This window comes from Drosophila rhopaloa, unplaced genomic scaffold (assembly GCF_018152115.1).
Source record: "Drosophila rhopaloa isolate 14029-0021.01 unplaced genomic scaffold, ASM1815211v1 contig_2, whole genome shotgun sequence".
NCBI lineage: Eukaryota > Metazoa > Arthropoda > Insecta > Diptera > Drosophilidae > Drosophila > Drosophila rhopaloa.
The window spans coordinates 17,393,882-17,413,292 of NW_025335083.1; the positions used below are offsets into that span (position 1 = coordinate 17,393,882).

Here is a 19,411-nt window from a genome sequence, read left to right on the forward strand (position 1 = left end):
CCCCATTCCCATTCCCAACCCAACCACCCCCTTTCGCTCTGCAGCCTCTGCAAAAATGCATTGTCGAAAAGTAGGTCGCTGCAGTTTAGCTCGGATGCAGTTGGCTGTTGCTGCTGCTGTTGTTGCTGCTGCTGCACGGGAAAACGCAAGCAGCAGCCATCAAATATTAACCACTAGTTGATCCTATGCAATTTATGTGTGCGAATGTATGCCCCTGCCACGCCCACTGGCAGCCCAATTAGGTGGGGGGCGTGGGGCGCTTCACGGATGAAAAAAAAATATACGAAACTTGGCTGAATTTTAGGACTAGCTACTTTATGGTCGAAAGCTTTAGGGCGGGAAATTCAGTTGGGGGACCGCCACAGAAATGGGATCCAGGGGCGTGGCACATGCAACTTCAGCTTGCCACTTTTACCGTCACGCCCAGTTTAACGGCAGCAACAACACTGTTGACCTATTTTTCTCGGCGGTACGCAGACTTTGAAATTATTTACAGCACCATGGAGAGACAGGCAGAAAGAGATGGAGAGACCCCGTGTAGAAAGAGAACGCTAGACGACACCGAGTGCATGTGAGTGACGAGGGCTCTGTTTCAATAATCACAAAACGTTGCCCCCTCAGCTGCATTCTGCATTCTGCGATTCGAGCCGAGCGGCTTCACAATTTTGCAAGCCATGTTTTCAGGCTGCTTATTGTCAAGCCGTGGCAAGGCCACGTTTTTGCCAACATTTGTGGACGCTGCAATTAGGGAAACCAGCAGTCGCACTTCTAATCCACATCCACATCCTGAAGTACGTTAATAAGTTTCGCATTTCAAAAAACTGCCAACTACCAAAGGGAAATTTCCATAAACTGTACTGTATATTTGTGAGTGTCTGACTTTCATGAACTAAGGCTAAAGAAAAATTTAAATGCACCTGGCTCACACACAATTTTATATTTGCCAGTACATTTTGTATTTTTATGATAAAATATTCGTGCGCTCTTGGCTGACCTAAAAAATCGTTAAATGTTTGAAAAAGCATTTTTTACCCAGCTCCTTTTACCCACTCCGCAGTTTTCGCAACAGTGCCTCCCTTCTTCATTTTTCTATGCTTTTATTTTATTTTAGTTTAGCTTTGCCTTTTAGAAAGCAAAGTGCCCAGCCCGCAAAGCATTTAAGTTAATGCACATGGTTCACTTGTACCTTGTATAGTTTTGTGTTATATAGTATAAGCTGCAGATGCAGTTTAATGCGTGGGGAAAACATAAAATATTCCCGAGATCTGCTACAAAAATTGTTAAGTTCGCACAGAAATACCAACTTTTTCCCATCAGGATAACTGGACTGATAACTGGACTTCGACTAAGTATTATTGAATTTTAAAACTGATCAATGACTAAACTATAGTAAGATCGTATAACCTAAAAGATAAATAAATTACGAACAAGATTACTATTAGATAATCTGTAAGATATTAATTTAATACGCTTCTGATCTGATTTTAAATGGTTGTAACCTCTTAAGCTGTTTTATTTTCAATTTAGATATACACATTTGGAAACAATTACACAATCATTATTAGTTTGTCAGAATCAGATATTTATATGATTCATTTCCTAGAAGCTGCCAATAAAATATAAAGTGTTACTGCAATATTTTGTGGCATGGGGTGACTTTGGCCAACAGCTGCGCCTCAAATAACTCAACAGTGCGTTAAGGCCAAAGCAAAGTTTCACCCGAAGGGGCATGTAAATGTTTGAGCTGAAACGGGGGGTGGATGTGGGGTGAGGGGTGAGGGGAGGTCAAGGGGTTGGTGGCAGCCACCCACTGGTAACGTAGCCCGCCTGCTTATTGGAGCAAAAATTAATTGAAAATGTTGGTCAATTGCCTCGCTGGCAGCTCCAATGGAGGTGTGTGGCTGCTGGGGGAGTCGTGTCTACGGTTTGCAATCTGCTTTAACTTGTGCGCTGAAATACCGCCTGTGGCGGTGCAGACTATAATCATCGCCGTGCTGCAGCCACGGTATTAGTAATTATTATTTACTCCCCGGTAAAGCAGATATTGCTTCCTCCAAGCATCCCCCTCCCATCTCCATTCTCCAGCAACTATTTTAAACGCCGCCACATTAATTAGTTTTAATAGAGTTTCAGTTGCTGTTGACCATAATGCAGAAGACCGAAGGAATATCGCATGAAATGCAGCACCAGACAAAGGGCCACATTTAAAATGCACTTAAGCCGTGAAAGGTTCGATCAGAGCACAAAAGCCGAGCTCTATAAGTATTTTATCTGCCTTTCTCAATTTGTTGGGTTAAGCGGAATGCATAAATTGTATTACGAAATCGCATTTCAGAAAAAGGCGAAACTGAATCTTTATTAACAGTATTATTTATTTTTAATGAGCTTAATGAGAATCGAAGGGAATGTTTTTTTCTTCACGGCATAATTTTTTATTGGTTATTAATACACTTAAAAAATATATGTTTCCGGCAGATAAAGCACTTGACTTTTGAAATTACAGAAAGACAAATACTACTTTTGATATGAAATTCAACTGAATAAGGGAAATCCCTCTCCACACAATAAGCAAAAAAAGGCACTAACCAAATCGGTAAACACGTAATAAAGTTATTTGGCAGACAATCAACAATTTGTAATTGTAATTGCCCCAAATTGATGTCGTCCTGGATGTCGTTCCTCCGTTTTTCCAGCCATTCACCAGTGCAATCCAACATTAATAACATGCAATATAGCTGAGTTATCTTTGAAATTCCATCTTAATGCATTTTGCTGCTCACAACTGCCACAGCAGTGATAATCAAAATTAAATTGCGTGCAGTTTTTCTCGGTTTCCTCTGCTTTCTGCTTGCTGCTTTCCTTGCCGTCTCGCTCCCTCGCTTTTCCTAGGTTTTTCCTATTTTTCTGCTGGCACGAGGCTAACATTAAAATTTCTATGCGTGCCTAAAAGACGGCAACAACATTCGGTTGATATTCGAGAGGAGGATGGCGAAATAAGAAGGAACTTCCAGCAGCATCCAGGGCTAACATTTCAGCAAAAACGAGCTTTTACCCACCCACACTTCGGCACGCACTTTCTCCACTCAAAGAGAGTGTGCCGAGCAGAAAAGAGAGAGAGAGAGAGGCTCTCTTTGGCGGAGAAAGAAGTGGTTGGGGGGCACGGGGGAAAGAATAGAACAGCAACGCTTAATTTGATTTTGAAACCGAAGCACCCTGTATACGCTCTTTAAGTGTTTGTTTATGCGTGGCCAAGTAGGACAAGGAAACCGATGATAAGGAGTGGCGAAGGGAAATGGCCAAGGAAGCCAGCCAGCACATCTGCCTAATAAAATTCATTTAAAAAAAGCCAAGGCAACGTTGTTGCTGCCGCTGCTGCTGCTGCTTTTGCTGTTGTGTTGTGTTGTGACATTAATTTTTACTTAATTTATTTTTGCGCCGTCGCAAAAGCAGCATCCTCGTACCCCCCCACCCCCACCATTATGGGCATTTCAATGGTTTTCGGTTTTCGCTTTTGCGTTCGTTTTTCGTTGCCAACAAACCTCTGTGTGTCCACACACACACACACAAACACACACAAGCAGATTTATATAGATTTACGTGTATATATATTTATTTAGCAGGACCCCATTACCATCCCCAACCATCCCCATCCAGCATCTTCCAGCTCATTTGCCGCTTCGACGACAAAATTTCAGTTTTCAGTACGTTAATGTTCAGTGGGATAGGATATGATGGGGTGGTGTTAGGGGCTTGGACAGGGGTGTGTGAGCTTTAAGTGCCTGTGAGATGGTGTTGGTGAGCGGGTGTCAACTCATTGGAAATATGGGTCAAGTTGTTGCCGTCTACGCTAAAAATTAAGTTGGCATGCCAGCTGCAGTCGACGTCGACGTCGGCTTTATCCGCCTGGCAATAATTGCCGCAGCACATTTAGGGTTAATCCTATAGGGTTAATCCGGCAAATATATATACGGATGTGTATTGGAATGCCTTTCCTCCCTTTGTTCACCAACTTAATCGCCCCCAAAATGATTCTTATTTATTGTTGCAGTTAGTTCGAATTTATATTGTACCAAACACAGAGTAATCTTAAATATATGTGTATTTATCAAGAGGGAGGTTTCTGCATACAACACTGTGTATATGAATACCCGGGGGACAGTTTGTGTATTTCGTTTATTTATTTTAATTTGATTGAAAACGCTGCTTCTCATTGTTTGTTTATTAAAATTAATGATCTATAATTTAATTTAATTTGAGTTCCGAGAAATTTCTTTAGTTTTTATTGACACATACGGTTTCCATTGATTAAATTAATTTAAAATTTTTTTTCCATACAGGCAATTAAAAATAATGTTTTCACATGACACTTAGCGATTAACATTTAGTTTGTTTGGGTCCACATATTTATGTTAGCTATAAAATGATTGCTTATAGTGTTACCATTGTTTAACAAACCACAAAAGGTATATTTATTAGAATTTCGACGTTTTTTACAAGTGCAATATCATTATTATTTTAAGCTATTTCCTGTTTGGTCTCTGTTTTAAGATATATGTAAGTCTACCCTTATCTTCCTAGATTAGCTTTATTTCCTTATATATTTAGCTTTGAACCAATATAAGGTGGGTGAAAGAGAGGAACAATTGTGAAACCCTTTTGTTGTAATATTTGTGCTATCGAATTGACTATTAGGGATTGTATTAGCCATATTTTATGTGATTTCGGTTACGGCCAACGCCATTTGGACCTGCAGCAACACTAATTTGGTAAATCACGTTCGGGCCAAGTGGTAGCCATTCGAAAAGGGGTGGAAAAAGTCCATTCCCCATTCGGTTTGTCTGTGTGTCCGTGAACTCAGTGTGTATCTACGAAAATCGGATTCTTGGCCATAATGGGCATGTAATTTATTTTTGGTCCTGGACATTCTATATTTGGTCTTATGGGCCATGTTAAATGCCAAGCTGTGCTGTTGTTAACGCAGTTTCCCATGGCTAAGGGGATGGGTGGACCAAGGGGGTTTAGATAGGCAGGCCGTACCTTTTGTTGTGCTTTTCTTTTATTTTATTGTTAAAAAATCGCTTGCTTTATGATATTTTGTTCGCCTTTTCATGTTTTTCCCTTGTCTGTGCGTCGGATTGTGTTGGTCAGCAAAGTTTGCTTTTTATGATTTTTAGTTTCGCCCGAGATGCGTTGGTGCGTTGAAAGGGTTTGTAACCCCATCTCATCCCAGCGGTAATGTGTCAGAGAAAAGGGGCTGGGTTCGTAGGCTTCATATGGTCTGGCCCATTAAATTGGCCATATTTTTTGGTCATAAGCAGACGCTAAAAATCGCATAGTTTATGCCTGCCTTCAGTTTTGTTCGAAAAGTTTTGTTCAATGAGTTGGAAGCATATGGTTGTGAGAATGGGCTTCCTGTGAGTCTATCTCCTTAGGGTAAAAATAGTTTAACAGAGATGGGCTCTTTCTTAAAGACTAAACCTAATATAGCATTTGACTGTTATCTTAAGTTTCCCATTTCTGGTTCTGTTTATTTTCGCTTAGCCTTCGGATGCGTTTTTCCCCCGAGATATTTCATTTTGGCCGTTTCCCCAACTCTTACCCCGTTCCTGTCGACCATTCCAATTCAATTTCCTTTCAGAGCAGGAAAACTTAGAGTGATGAATTGCATTCCAAGTCTCATTGGCAGCTACTGCTTCTAGTTCAATTCTAGGCTTAAGTCTATTGAACTTTGACTTCGGTCAATGACAATGTTGGTGCTGCCGCTCCTTGTGTTACTACCGATGATGATGATGATAACGATGATGGCCAGCATCTTTGGCCATGTTCGGCTTCGGTTCGCAGTGTAAGTGCAGATAAATTATTTTTTGAACGGCAGGCAAGGGAAATATTTTACATTCTGGGCGGACAGGACCAAACTGGGCGTGGTGCTCACAGTTCGAACTCTTTTGCATACCATACAGATATATATATGTGTACCAGTGGGTATCTCCCGACAAGCTCGTGAATATTTCTGGTTCTCGTTGTCGATGTGCTGCTTGTTTGTTTGTTGGCCATGTTCGGTCCTGCCTTCGGCTGATCATACCCTCTTTTGGCCCTCTCCACGCGTTTGCAGCCATTGTTGTTTGCATATTTGCATTAAAAACGGCAAACACTTTTAACCAAACACATGTAAAGCGGTGTTGTCTCTCTGTCTCTTTCAATGTGTCGCCTGTCGACAAATATAACCGAACATAAATCATCCGTAGCAGTCGCATAAATAATAAATACACACACTCTTGTCCACTAACAGAGATGTGTGGGCTTTCGATGAATGTGCTTAAATTGTTTCTGCATTATAAGCTTAAAATCAGTTGATAGCTGTTTTTAGTTTTATTTATGTTATTATTGAGAATACAGCATATCATGTGTTTTGGGCTAACAAAATAGTTTAAGAGCTTGAAAATGTACCAAATGAAAGATATAAAACATAAACAAAAATGTTTTAAAACTATTTTAAGCTCTGAAATATAAAAAGTCCAAACAACATATTCTATTGAATACGTAAACGTATTAATACGACTATTGACAGAATACATTTAAATATTATTTATAAACAATTGTACCCTTTAACAAAAAAAATAAATACCAAAATGAACACTAAATTCCTGTCACAGGCAAAACCATCTTAAACACACTCTCTCCTTATCCTTTCGAAAATTCGGGCAGTTTGTCATTAACTTTTGCACAAAAAGAAAAACGGATAAATATAACTGAAAATCCACTTGTAAAAATATTAATTTTCCAGCATTGTGAAACTGTCGCCAGCTCTCGCCAACTCTAAAACAACAATAACAGCGGCCGCCAAGAAAAAGTCTGGTCGCAACATGGCTAAGAACATTCAGCCATAATTCTTTTTCCAAGCCGCAAAATAAAAACCGGCCAGCGAAAATTCGTGACGCGGGAAAAGACTGAGGCCGGGCAAACGAAAAAAAAAAAAAAACAATTTCCACTTTTTGCCAAGCGAATTCATAATTCATTGTGCCAGCTGTGTGAGTGGGGGAAGTGGCGAGTGGCAACCACACCAAGGGTTGGCTATCATTTACACCATGCAGTTTGCCCATTTCCATCTCTACCCCAGCTGCCCCCCTGCCCCGCGTTCATCATGCAAAAACCATTTTTTGCTCTGTGCGCTGAAAATTAATTTGCTCACGCGCCAAACGGAAAAGTCTCTGGAGTCCGAAAAAATGGTTTCATCTGCAATGCGACGCCAACAGTTGCCATTTTTACCCCGTCACCCCCCTCCAGTTTTGCTCCCCCTACCTTACTCCATACTCCATTGGCCAGGACTCGAGTCTGAGCTGGTCGTTCATTTTATGCGACGGCCATCGCATAAATTTCACAAAATTTCATACATCAATACGGCTGGGTGAAGTGGGCAAATGCGAGAAAATGGCAGAAAATTTCTGCGGTCTGGCACTTCAGCTGATTAGACGACCGCAAAACTCTTCGAATATTTCAGAGCGATTGCAATAAAAGCGATACCTTTTCAGTGTGCGTCCACGGGGCGTATGCGCAATATTTGCCACTGGGCAGGCGGCCAAGAAATAAAGTGCTGCCCGTATTTTTTGTGGCTGTGGGCCCATGCACCTGCGGTCGCAGAACTAAATATTTGAGTGGCATCGCCGTTGTTGTGACGCCCCAAACCAAGTGACCCATAAAATGCCACCACAGCTCGCCGCCAACTGTTGCAAGTCCGCAACTCCACCGCAAGCAGCTGTCCCCTGTCTCCCGCGTCATCGCTTTATGCACACCGCTTGGACGCCTCCCTTCCGGACAGGTTCAATTGCAGTTTAAGCCCTGCTTGAGTGCTCGCAGCGGGATATTTTTGGCAAAAGATTTTTTCGGTCGGCGGAAAGTATTCTTTTCCCTTAGTGGCTATTCATTTCTTGCCTATTGTGAGCTCTTCTCATACCTTTCCAGAGGGTATTTTTATTTAGGTAAAAAAGTTGTGACTTCTCTGAGTCATTTCCGATACTATAAAGCACCCTTTGGCGAGTTGATGTAGTCCTGTTAGCTCAATTTATATATCAATCAGATTAAGTTTGAAAACGGAGCTGGTGGAACGGAAGAATCTTGCATTTTTCGTTGTGTGTCATGTTTTTTTTTGAGAAAATTGTACAACAATTTTTCAGCTGTGAATGCCAATTCACGAAAGATAATTACAATTTTCTTTCGCTCTCGTTTAATAAATAAAATCGAACGATAAGTATAACCATGTCAAAAGTAAAAAAAAATCCAGGTCAAATACAGTTTCTCCACATCCAAGTTTTAAATGGCTACTACTTCTTTTTCTTAATTGCAATATAATTGCTGGAGTATAATATGAAAAAGGGTCCAGAAAAATGCTTTTAAGTCCAAATATTTTCACAACTACGGTGTTCGTATAGAACAAATAAGGTTAGGTCTATTATTATGTTTTTTCCAGTCATCAGATTTTGTTGTCAGTATATCAATATTTTGTGTGTTTTGCAAGAGAAACAAACAAAAAATACATAAACAGTTAAATTGAAACGACTTTTCAGCATTGCAATTTAAATAAGTATTCCAGATACGATATTATTCGATGCAAATATTTAGAGCTGGCAATCAGAGTGAAACAGTGTTGTGATGTGTATGTCGTTGACAGCGTTTTAGATGCAAAACAATATTTCCTCCTACATGTCAGAGCAGGAAAAAAACTCCCTCAATTCGTACCAGACGAAAAACTATTTCCATTTCTTTCAATTCAAATTCCACTGACATTTGCAAAGCTGAACTTTGACAGAAGAGCAAACTAGCCGGGGGGAATGAAATATACGGAGGCGGCGTGACTGTTTGTTGACGTTTCTATTCTATGCATTTATTGTTTTCCCCTCCGGCAGCTTGGAACATTTTTTGAGAGCTGCCAAAAACGTTCGGCATTTCGGAAGAAAAAAATCCAATTGACATTCGGACTGCTTTCGGTGAAGAGAACGGGTTCCAAACACTCGGATTATGACTGGGTTCTGGCCAAAGTAATTGCGTGGTCCCAATTTGATTGTCCTTTTCTTATTCAAAAACTTTCGGATGCAAACTGTACGGAATTGTTACAACTTGTGGCATAAATATGCATAAGCTGCAAAGTCCGTTCCCAGCAGATCCCGCTCTGATCTGCTGGAGTTCGGCTTAACAGGACATGCCATAAATGTCCCGCACATGTCCATCAACGTCAGGGATTGTAAGTTCTCCATCCCGTTCCCGTTGTGGCATTTGCATTCTGCATCCTACAGCTGCCACAATTGCTGTTCGGCCATTTGCCAGGATATTCAGACCCTTGTGTGTTTATCGTTTTGCATACGCATTATTTATTAAGACTGCCAGTGAGAGTTGGCCAGGAGTCCTGAGGGACTGAAATCACTGCAGCTCAGTACTCGTACTTGGCATTAAGTAGGCCTTTCGGCTGTTCAGGATCCACAGCCACATCCTGACACAACTGGCAGCTGCGCAAATTCCTAAGAGTGATTAGCATGCAAAATGTTTAGGGTTTATTGTTTTAGCAAAACTAATTAGTTTGAGTAATTGAAACTTGAATTCGGGCAATCGCTTGGAGAGCTATTCGCTTTCTATCGAAATTCATGCATGCTGTAGTTTCCTTTGTAGTCAACTGCAAGTTTGAAGGAACTTGCCTCGGGTTATTGGATAGGTCAAGGGTCGGGGTATGAGGCAATGCCAAGAAGTTTGATAAGACAAATTGAAATGGCATATGCCGCAGGGTAAATTCCAAATGCAAACAGTTCAGAAAGCAATGATAATGCAGATTGAGATTGCTTGCCTAATGACGATTGGTTTAAGATTACTATTACTATTAGTGTTGCAGTACATTAGTTTTTGTGTTTTCTTTCTATGAAACCACGGAAGTTAATATTTAGCTTAATAATTAAGATACTGGGGAAATAAGGCATTACATTAGCATTCAACTATAATTCTAACCTAACCATTTGTATACTTTATTTATAATGACCTTTTATCTTTCCCATTTCAGCCGCCACTTTTGAATACACAAATAAGGAAGAAGTCAAGTAAATCAATAGTAACCAAATGCTACAAAGCACTGCCATATACAATTGCAACGGATTGCATTAGGAAAACTAATTGAATAGCTCAACATTTATAGAATACCATACGAAAGTATAGAATAATATAGCAACTACAGAATAGGAAAACTATACAAAATCGGAGACCACGAACCAATGAGAGAGAAAAGGCAAAACAGGAACATCAACAGCAAATTAGGAACTTGTAAAACCTCCCAGTCTCTCCAAATGAATGAAGCCGAAAAAACAAGAAAGGAAGTTGAAATATAAACTTTTATTGTAAGAGAAAACACATAAAAAGAATAGAAAATCGCTCTTCGGGTTGTAAAGAAAATAAGAAGACAAAAGAAAGACATAATAATGTTGCAAACAATAAAACATATACTTGCCATATTGATATAAAAGGAGAACGTTAAAAGGCGGTGAAAATTTCATAAGATTAGTAGGTATTAAGGGAAGCCCTGGCACACAACACAAAAGGGAATTTAGCCCTCTGAAAGAAGGGACAATGTAAGCTGCAGCAGCGGGATAAGGCCGAAAAAATCTGAAAATTAAATTATAGTAATCTAGTAGAAAGCAGACAACATATCCGCTGGCAACAACCAACACCGAAAGAGACTATGAAAAATGCACAACTGAAACTGACTGAAGTTGACGATGATGAGCTGTGGCTGGCAGTAAGATTAGCGCACTGCACCAGCAGCAGTGGCAGCAGCAGCAGCAGCAACAACAACACCACCAGCAACCCAAATAACAGCAATAGCAGCAGCAACAAGAGGCAAAACCAGCAATTCACCCAACTGCAACCAAGGAGCTTAAGTACAAAACACCACAGCAACATTGCAAGCGAGCAGCACAATAGCCAAGAACAAAAGCCAGCACCAAAAGCGGAATATGTAGCCACCCACGTGAGCGGCAATGACCAGCAGCAACAGCTAGACAGCAGCAACATGTTGTCGCCAAAGACAGCCGCAGCAATTGCTGGCGGCAATCAAGCAACAACCCAACAACCAACAAACATAAGACTGTGTGCACGCAAGCGACAAAGATTGCGTCGCCGACGAAAAAGAAAACCAGCAACCCCAAACGAAGCAGAGGCAGCAACAGCAACTGCAACAGCAGCAACATTAGCAGCAGCAACCACTAGCAATAGCAACAGCATAAGCAACAGCAATCTGCATCCGATAGCCACCTACATGCAATGTCGCACCAGCGACAACGACACCAGCATTCCGATATCGAGTCATCACCTTTACCAGGCCACTTTCGTGTGGATGTTGCAGGTGTTGCTGGTGTCGCTGCAACAGTGGCAACGTCACGTGCAACAGCGAGCGGTACTTCTGCTCAGAGGGATCGCCACCAGCACCACCGCCTTCATTTCCTATTTAGGCAGCTTAGCGGCGCAGCTGAGGAGCAGATGCAGTCACAGCAGCAGTTCCAGCAACCACAGCAGCAGCAGCAGCACCCAAATAATCAACGGACTTAATAAACACTCATGGATATTTTTATTGATATATTTGAATTTATCTGCTAAAGGTGAGTGCCATTAAATTTATCTCAAGTGCTCGAGTGCCGCCTGCAACATCAGCAACAGCTATTGCAAGCAACAGTTGCCGCACATCGCATTGTTCACCACTGGCAGCAGCAGCAGCTGCAACAGCAACAGCAACATAATGCACGCCAGCAACATATTGTCACTTTGACACATAAAACCACTCACGTGGGCGATATTTTGTGGGCCTGCGTTGTCGTTGTCGTTGTCGTCCTGCTGCCCCTAGTTGATGTTATTGTTGTTTGCCAGTTGTGACATTTACGACAGCCTCAAGTGAAGCAACAACAGCCATCTCAGACCGGTCTATCCCACTTAAAAGCGTCTGCGCCTAAGGTTATTTTCTTTCTTTTCCTCTGTCGCCCCCACTTGAGAAGTCCTTAGTCCTTGTTCGTGGCGAACGCGTGGCAGACCGCAGTTGAGGCCCTTCAAAGGTTATGCTGCATAAACGTTGTGGAGCCAGATGCACCTGAACGAGGCCTATTGAAGGATAAACCTTTTAATGAATATAATTGAGAAGCTTCCTCTTTTATGCTTTAATTGGCACTTCCCCAAACTAAAAACGGTTACGTTGAAGAGGTATCACTTAAAGCCCTCCTCATGGAACGAAATCTACTGGTTAATTAAACTAAATTCCCTGCCTTAGTTGACCCACATTTTTTGGCATAAAAACTATTTGCCAAAAACTAAGCAAAGTCATGTCGAACAATGTGTGGCTGCTGCTGTGCCGAAAAGTTGCAATGCCATAAATACTTTCAACAAGCATTTGCTGCACAGAAATTTCCCATCTCAAGTGGTTTGGCAAGTGGCAAGGGGTTTCGAAAATCTTTTTAATGGTTTACTTTTTTTTTCTTTTTTGCCCCTACTGCGCTGCACTAAAAGCTTAAAATTTCTTTGTCACGGCAACAATATTTTCAACGAGACAAGGAGCAAGTTTGGTTAGCAGCTCAAATGCCTGCCATTCCATTAACAGCAGCAAAAAACAAACCCACCTGAAGATGGTGGCGAGGAGATGGCTTGACTGCCACTTACACATATTGGGGTTATTAATGGCTGCCCATATGGGCTGGGGGAGCAAAAAGCACAAGATGGAAAGTGTTGCCAATGTTTCAGGCTGGCGCAGGGTAAGCCCCATTCGCGTGTCGCGGTTAGCGTGCCAGGCTATGGAAGCGTAAATAAGTACTCTCCTTGTACGGTGGTGCAAGTGGTTGAAAGACAAACTTCATTTGGCTTTCTTAGTTTTATATTATATTTCTCTTGTTAGTTAATAAATACAGTTAAAATAGGGAAGCTTACAGGAAGTTTAATATATATATTAATAGATGTTCGTCTTCTTTTGTTCAAGATTTATATCTTTGAGGCCTTGTCAAATGGATCTATAAATTATCTGTTTAAAATATCAATTAATCAGTAATTGATTAGTAGCAGAAAGTACTTGGTTTTAATGTTAATAGCTTTTAAATTAAGTCAAGCAAAGCAAAGTCTTGATGTAGGTTTTAACAAACCATTCAAAATTTTAAGAGTCTTCAAACCACTGTCCAATTTCTGTATTCATAAATTTTAGCCATGTGTGTGCGATGGGGCAACTTGTGTGTCTGCAGTCGAAGTCGTTCATTCCCTTTTCGTTTTTTGTGTCTGTCCTGTCGCTTTGGCTTTGAGTTCATGTTTCATGCAGCACCAACGGCAGCAGCAGTGGCAGCAACAGCAGCAGTTTCAACAACAATTGCCGTTTGTCCATATGCGTGTGCATGTTTATGATTTTATGGCGGCACTTCCGTTTCCGCTCGGGCCATACTGTACAGTCCACCCCTCCCCATCCCCCCTTTCTCCTTTCTGCGGCCTTTCTCCTGGCTGCCATCGCTAATCAGATTTAAACTTTGCACAACGTCAACGTTGCTTACACCAGCTGTGAATGTGTGTGCGGTTGTTACTGTATTCATGTGTCGAGTATGCGCTTGCCCTATGACATCGTTCATACGCCCCGTTGGCCAGCCAAGTGCCCCTCCTACTTTTCCCTGGTCATGTCCTGTAAGTATGACATTTATTGCTACGGAAAGGCTTTTGGCATGCTTCAAGACTTCAAGACTCTTCGAATCTGACAGCCCCCCGTTGTTTCATTTCTTGTCTTTTGGCGCTTACATAAGATGATAGAATTAATTTATATTTTGGCAAGAGAAGTTTTTTTAAAGGCTTAACTTTGGGTATTCAATTAAAATTCAATGTGGTCTTTGTAAACTTTAATTTCACTAAGAATAAAATGGTTAGATTCACAGATTTATTCGTTGTTATACAACATAGTCAAATATGTTTTCTATTGTGAGCTGCCTTATGCTTACAACTTTTGTACACCCACAACGGAATGCATTATTCAGGCATTTTTGCAAACTGTCAACTTTCCTTAGGTTCTATCAATCTATACGATAAATGTCACAAGTTCCCTTCCATCATTACGTAAAGGGTTGGACAAGAAAAAAAAAAACACAATGTCATGCCTGCCATTTGCATTATGGGACCCATCCAAACTCCGAGCATCGCACACATGTGGCTGAGACAGATGATGGGACCGGGCAAAAATAATCTCCAGCCCATATCCAGTATTTCAAAGGATCAAATGTGAAGCTGTAGCAAAGAGGGGGGAATAAAATCAATCATTAAATGTGATAGCATTCATAATTTTCAATAGTGGACACAAGGCATTTTGATTGATAGGCCTGCCAGGAAAGTTCCGGGAATGTCAGTTACTTTTTTCACTGAGAAAAGGAAGTGAAATACTATACCTTCAAAATATGTCATTGCCAGAAGTACCTCAAGTTTAGATATTTTTATCCAAATCTAAAATTTAAAAATCGTTAAAAAATGAAATAAGAGAATAAAGGAAGCGTAGGGAATTTATAAACTTTACTGCTTGTACATGAACTTTGAGGGGAATATAATATTTTTCGGGCTTTTCCAAGCAGCGCTGTTTTGTCTCTTCCTCAGCTTTGCTCCTTTCCAAAGCTGTCTATCGATTTGTTTCCATTTTTAGGGCCACTCTTGTCTCAGGTTACTCTATCTGCCCCATCCGTGCCCGCTGGAAAAAGAAACAGGAAAAAGGAAAACAAGAAAGTCATAAGCAATTAAATGCTTTCCCAGCTCCCAAGCCCCATCCAATTAAGGGCAACTGTATGTGTGTGTGTGTGTGTGTGGGGTGGATTGCTAGGGACTCCGAAGGGGCGGGTTAGTGTTGGAATTTTTATTGCATAAATTAAGCTTTGAATGGTTAAGCGTCACCTTGGCGCTATTAAAATGCTCGCTTCTGAGCTCTCTCGTTTCCCAAAGCCGGCATCCTCCTCCGCAAATCCTTGCCCCTGCCCCGCACCCATTAGCAGGTGGGCTGTCGAGGGACTGCCTGTACAGTGTTCACCCTTCTGAGCAGACAGTCATCAAGCTTCATCACTTTGCCCCCCCTCCCCGCTTTCTTCGGGACCGCCCCACACCATCTTGTATCGGTTTTGGGAGCTTAAGTGGTTTGGCGCCCCGTCAGTTTTCATTTTGCTTTCAATTTTTAATATCGGCGGACAGCGCGAAATATTTCGCCCGTCTTTTTACTCTTACCTTAGGTTGTTTGGCCAAGGCAAAGAATATAGGTTTAAGTACTCATAATCTTAACAATGGGAAACATTTTTAAAAATGTTTCTAGTTTAATTTTGGCTTTTTTTAGAAAGCAAAGTAAAATAAATTAAAAATGTATTGAACATTAAGCTGATTTTGCTATTGATCTTAAAAATTAATATTTTCTTAAATAGAAAATATCCTTAAGCATATACTTCCGAAAAAAATAATTTTTAAACTATTTTAATTTGTAAAAACATCATATTAAAGAGTATTCATTTATTGGTTTTTCGACTACTAAGGCATTCTAGGAGAACTCCTTATTTTTCGGTGTTGTTATTTTTTTTTTTTTTGGGGCATCGGCCAATTTGCTGTCGTTATTATGGTTGTGTGTTGCGGCGTGTGTTTCGTAGGCAGCTGCATTTTCTAAACAATTTTGGGTTGTTTTTTATTTGGCACATTAAATTGGCCCGCTCGAGTGTGCCTCATTCCCGCAGTTCCTGCAACCCAGAGTCCTTGCAGCTGTTGCCGCACTTCCTCGCGCTGTCTCCCTCTCTCTCTCTGTCTCCACCTCTCTCTGTCTGGCAAACGACTTGGTTTGGCTTTGTGAAATAGCAATTACTTTTTCATGCTCCACTGCAATAAAATTGCAATTTTATGCGGCCTGCCGACGGACAATAACAAAAACAACAGCAACAACAAGCGAAGCATCAACAACAAAAAAGAAAATTTAACGAAACGGAAGTGCAGCCATTGAAAAGGCATTTCGAAATGGCCGCAGTCTGTTGGGAAAATAGAGAGAGAGGAAAGAAAGCCAAATTTAAAGATGACTTGACTTCGTGAAAAGTTAACGACACAAGAATGGAAAGTTAATGACTCTTTATATGTTTGTGCTACTCACTAATTACCTAAAATTCTTTAACAGAACGATTTTTAGTTTAAAGCGCGTGCTGGCTTAAGGTTTTGCAAAGATAGTTTAAGTTTAATTCATCAACATTTGATTTTGTACGTTATTCACATTGTGAGTATTATTTACTTTTCATAAAATATAAATGTTTGTATGTTAATTTCTTGTAGTTTACTACGGCGTGTTCTTCTTTCTGAAAGAAGTTATGTCTTTTAGAATTAATTCTAGTTAAGCTAGGGATAGAATAGTTTGGTGATGCTGATCAAGAATATAAGTATATACTTTATTAGGCTTCTTTGCTAACTTTTTTAAGCTTCAGAAACAGCTCTTACTCTATTTTTTATATTTTCTTTCAAGTCTGTTAATAATGGTTAGACAACAAAAGCAAATAAAAACAAAAGTCTCGACTGATGGTCTGGTGATGTCGCAGTCAAAAGTCGGCAAAGTCGCCGAATCCTTTGTGTCCGGTCACAATGGCCGGCCGATACTCAGGATCGCTGGCAGCCCTCATATTTGTTTTATTATCACATTCATTTTGACACTTCATCAGACGTTGGCCTCTTTTTTTGTTGTCCTGCTGTTTTGTCTTTTCAGAGCCTCTGCTGTGCTCCTGTTGCTTTGTTCTAGGCCCACTCCTCGACTCGGTTGCTGGTGTCAATGCTTTGCCTTAAGGGCCTAACTAGGTGCCCTGTCCAACCCCCCAACCACCCAACCCACCAACCCTCCGCCCCCCCCGCACTCATTGTTGGCCTGGCCCGAGCTCGTTAGCTGCAGTTTTTCCTTCATCTGGTCTCTCTGCTTTTTTCTTGGCCCGCAGGCTCGTCATTTTGTTTTAATATTAAATGAACAAGGAAGAGCGCGTGAAAAGCGAATGAAATATGCAAAAACGGCAGAGAAAGTGGCGGGGCTAGAGAAAGCCAGATGGAACAGGGCTAAAGACAAATTAAAACTAAAAAATTCATGTGCATAATTTCTAAACGCTGTTCATTTTGTATGCAAATCTTTTGGGTTAAGCGGGCTAAGCTGGCTAAAAGTGAAAAGTTTTCTACGTACAACGGATGCCAAACTTTCGATTCTGCTAACAAAAAAAATGGGGATGCACACAAAGCACGAAGTGGAATAATTCGAGAATTTAATTACAGACCTCTTCAAATGCAGGGCAAATGGCGCATTGCACATCAATCTGGGGTTAATTCAATTTTCAAGAACCTCATCAATGGCAATTTTTGCTGATTATTTTTCCCTTTGCCACATGAACTGCATTCTCAATCGCTCAACTCGATAAATCCGCAACTTATTGCTACTTACTGTCTGATTATAGTGCTTCCATGGAAAAAACGGGGGAGGATGGTGGAAAAAAAAACGTGGGGAAAACTCTTAAGGAATTATCAAATTGAGAGGCAAGGAGCAGGAGAGCAACTTGGATTTCTCCTTCGACTTCATCTAGTTTCTTTTGTAGTTTCTTCTGCTGCCCACATTCATGCATAAATAATTCCACGATAACGATGCGAATATGTCCGTCCCTGCATTTGTGTATGTGTGGGTGTGTGTGTGTGGGTGAGGCAATCTATTATCGCTGGGGAAAAAACGTAACAAGAAAATTTGTATGTGAAAAACTTTTGCTCAATAAAAGTTTCCTTTTGTTATTCGCCTGCCAGAGAACAATGGTCTCTCTCTCCACACACAAACACAGTTCTCGACTGAGAAAGACATATGTGTGTTGGCAAAGCGAAGAACAAAAACTTTTCCCCTGCCATCCCTTTTCCGAACTCCTTTCTCTGTTGCCTTTCCAATCCGACGCCGACTGCAAGACCCGCATCCACACAGGTCCTGAATTCAGCCCCAAAGCAGAGGCCCAAGTCCAAGGACCAAGCAAAACCAAGTTGCAGAAACCAAAAAACTCGTAAACTTTTGCATATCAATAAATTTTAGCTGTTGTCTTCCTTACCCCGCAACCAAACCCATTTCCCGAATTATTGATGTTGATTTGCGGCACCCCGGCGAAATAGCAAACAGTTGCTGCAGTCCTTATGCAGTATTTATCCCTACCCTTCTAGTAACCAAGTTGCTTAAGTAAGTTGGATGCACTAATTCGAATTTTATCTACTTGCAGTTTGCCTAGCAGGATATCATGAAAAGAGACTGTTACGTGATCTTTTGGATCCTTATAATACACTAGAACGTCCCGTTCTCAATGAATCGGACCCGTTACAATTAAGCTTTGGGTTAACTTTAATGCAAATTATCGATGTGGTAAGTAATAATTACATTTAAAGTAGGATAAGCAATAAAACTTATTTATTACTCACTTAAAAATCAATCAATCAGTTTTAAGATAAATTTTCAATATGAATTCATTTTTATCATTTAACATAACTGTTAATAAATATAAATAAAATACATTTTTAAGTTTTAGCTCTTAAAATCAAGAAAATATTATTATTTGTATAGATTAAAATAAAAATTTAAGTGCCAAAAGAAATACATTTATTTAAATGTGAAAAACAAAAGTTTAATTCTAAGTCAACAAATCGGGCAATATTTAGTTTGCTGAGAGGCTTTGCTGTGATTAAGATCACGAAATTAAAAGCATTCCTTTAATTTCCCGTTTTAATTACCGCCAGTTCTGGGTGAGCAAAGAACTTTCAGTTTCACAATTTGTTCCCCCTTTTGAAAAGGAGCCTTAAAGTAAAAGTAGGCAGCTGAAAAAAGAATCCCTGATGACACAATTTGGTCCTGGGTAAAAAGTGAATTGCCAAGAAAGTGAAATTTTAATTATTTGCCGGAGAGCAGCGCACACACACATGTTGGCTGTTCCTTGAATGGCAGCTACCCCTTCCCCTCACCTCTGGCCTATTTGCAGACAGGACACACACATATCCTGGCTGACTGGCAGTGTCGAGCAAATTACATGCAACGTCATGTGGCATGTGCGGCGTTTGACTCATTCTCACCTTTCGACCGTCCGTCCTTCGTTCGTTCGTTCTGCATTCATCAGTTGCGAAAACTTTTCCCTAACTTACAATTGCGTAGGGGTTGAAAAGTCACGGGGGTGTGGGGGTGGAGTACCCTAGTGAAGGAACTGGCGAGCGAATAAGGTGGAAACTGTCGGAAAAGGCGACGCGAGGCGTTTGCCTTTGTTAGTGAGACAACCTCAATTCATATTAGATTTGCATGGCATTTGTCCGTGTGTGTGGCTTGTTTGTTTGCCCATCCCCCCCTCTCCTCATCCCCCCTGACAGAAGCCAGGAGCATGGAGCCAGGACCTAACCA

General features: G+C 40.8%; 1 protein-coding gene across 1 annotated transcript in view; it reads left to right on the plus strand.

The window, feature by feature from the left end:
• LOC108045265 (neuronal acetylcholine receptor subunit alpha-7) overlaps positions 1–19,411 on the plus strand; it is a 55,785-nt gene that overhangs the window by 13,254 nt on the left and 23,120 nt on the right. Inside the window, exons 3-4 of the mRNA XM_044459874.1 lie at positions 10,040–11,627; positions 18,252–18,391. Coding sequence (XP_044315809.1) covers positions 10,712–11,627; positions 18,252–18,391 — 1,056 coding nt within the window. The 5' untranslated portion in view covers positions 10,040–10,711. The remainder of the gene's footprint in view (positions 1–10,039; positions 11,628–18,251; positions 18,392–19,411) is intronic.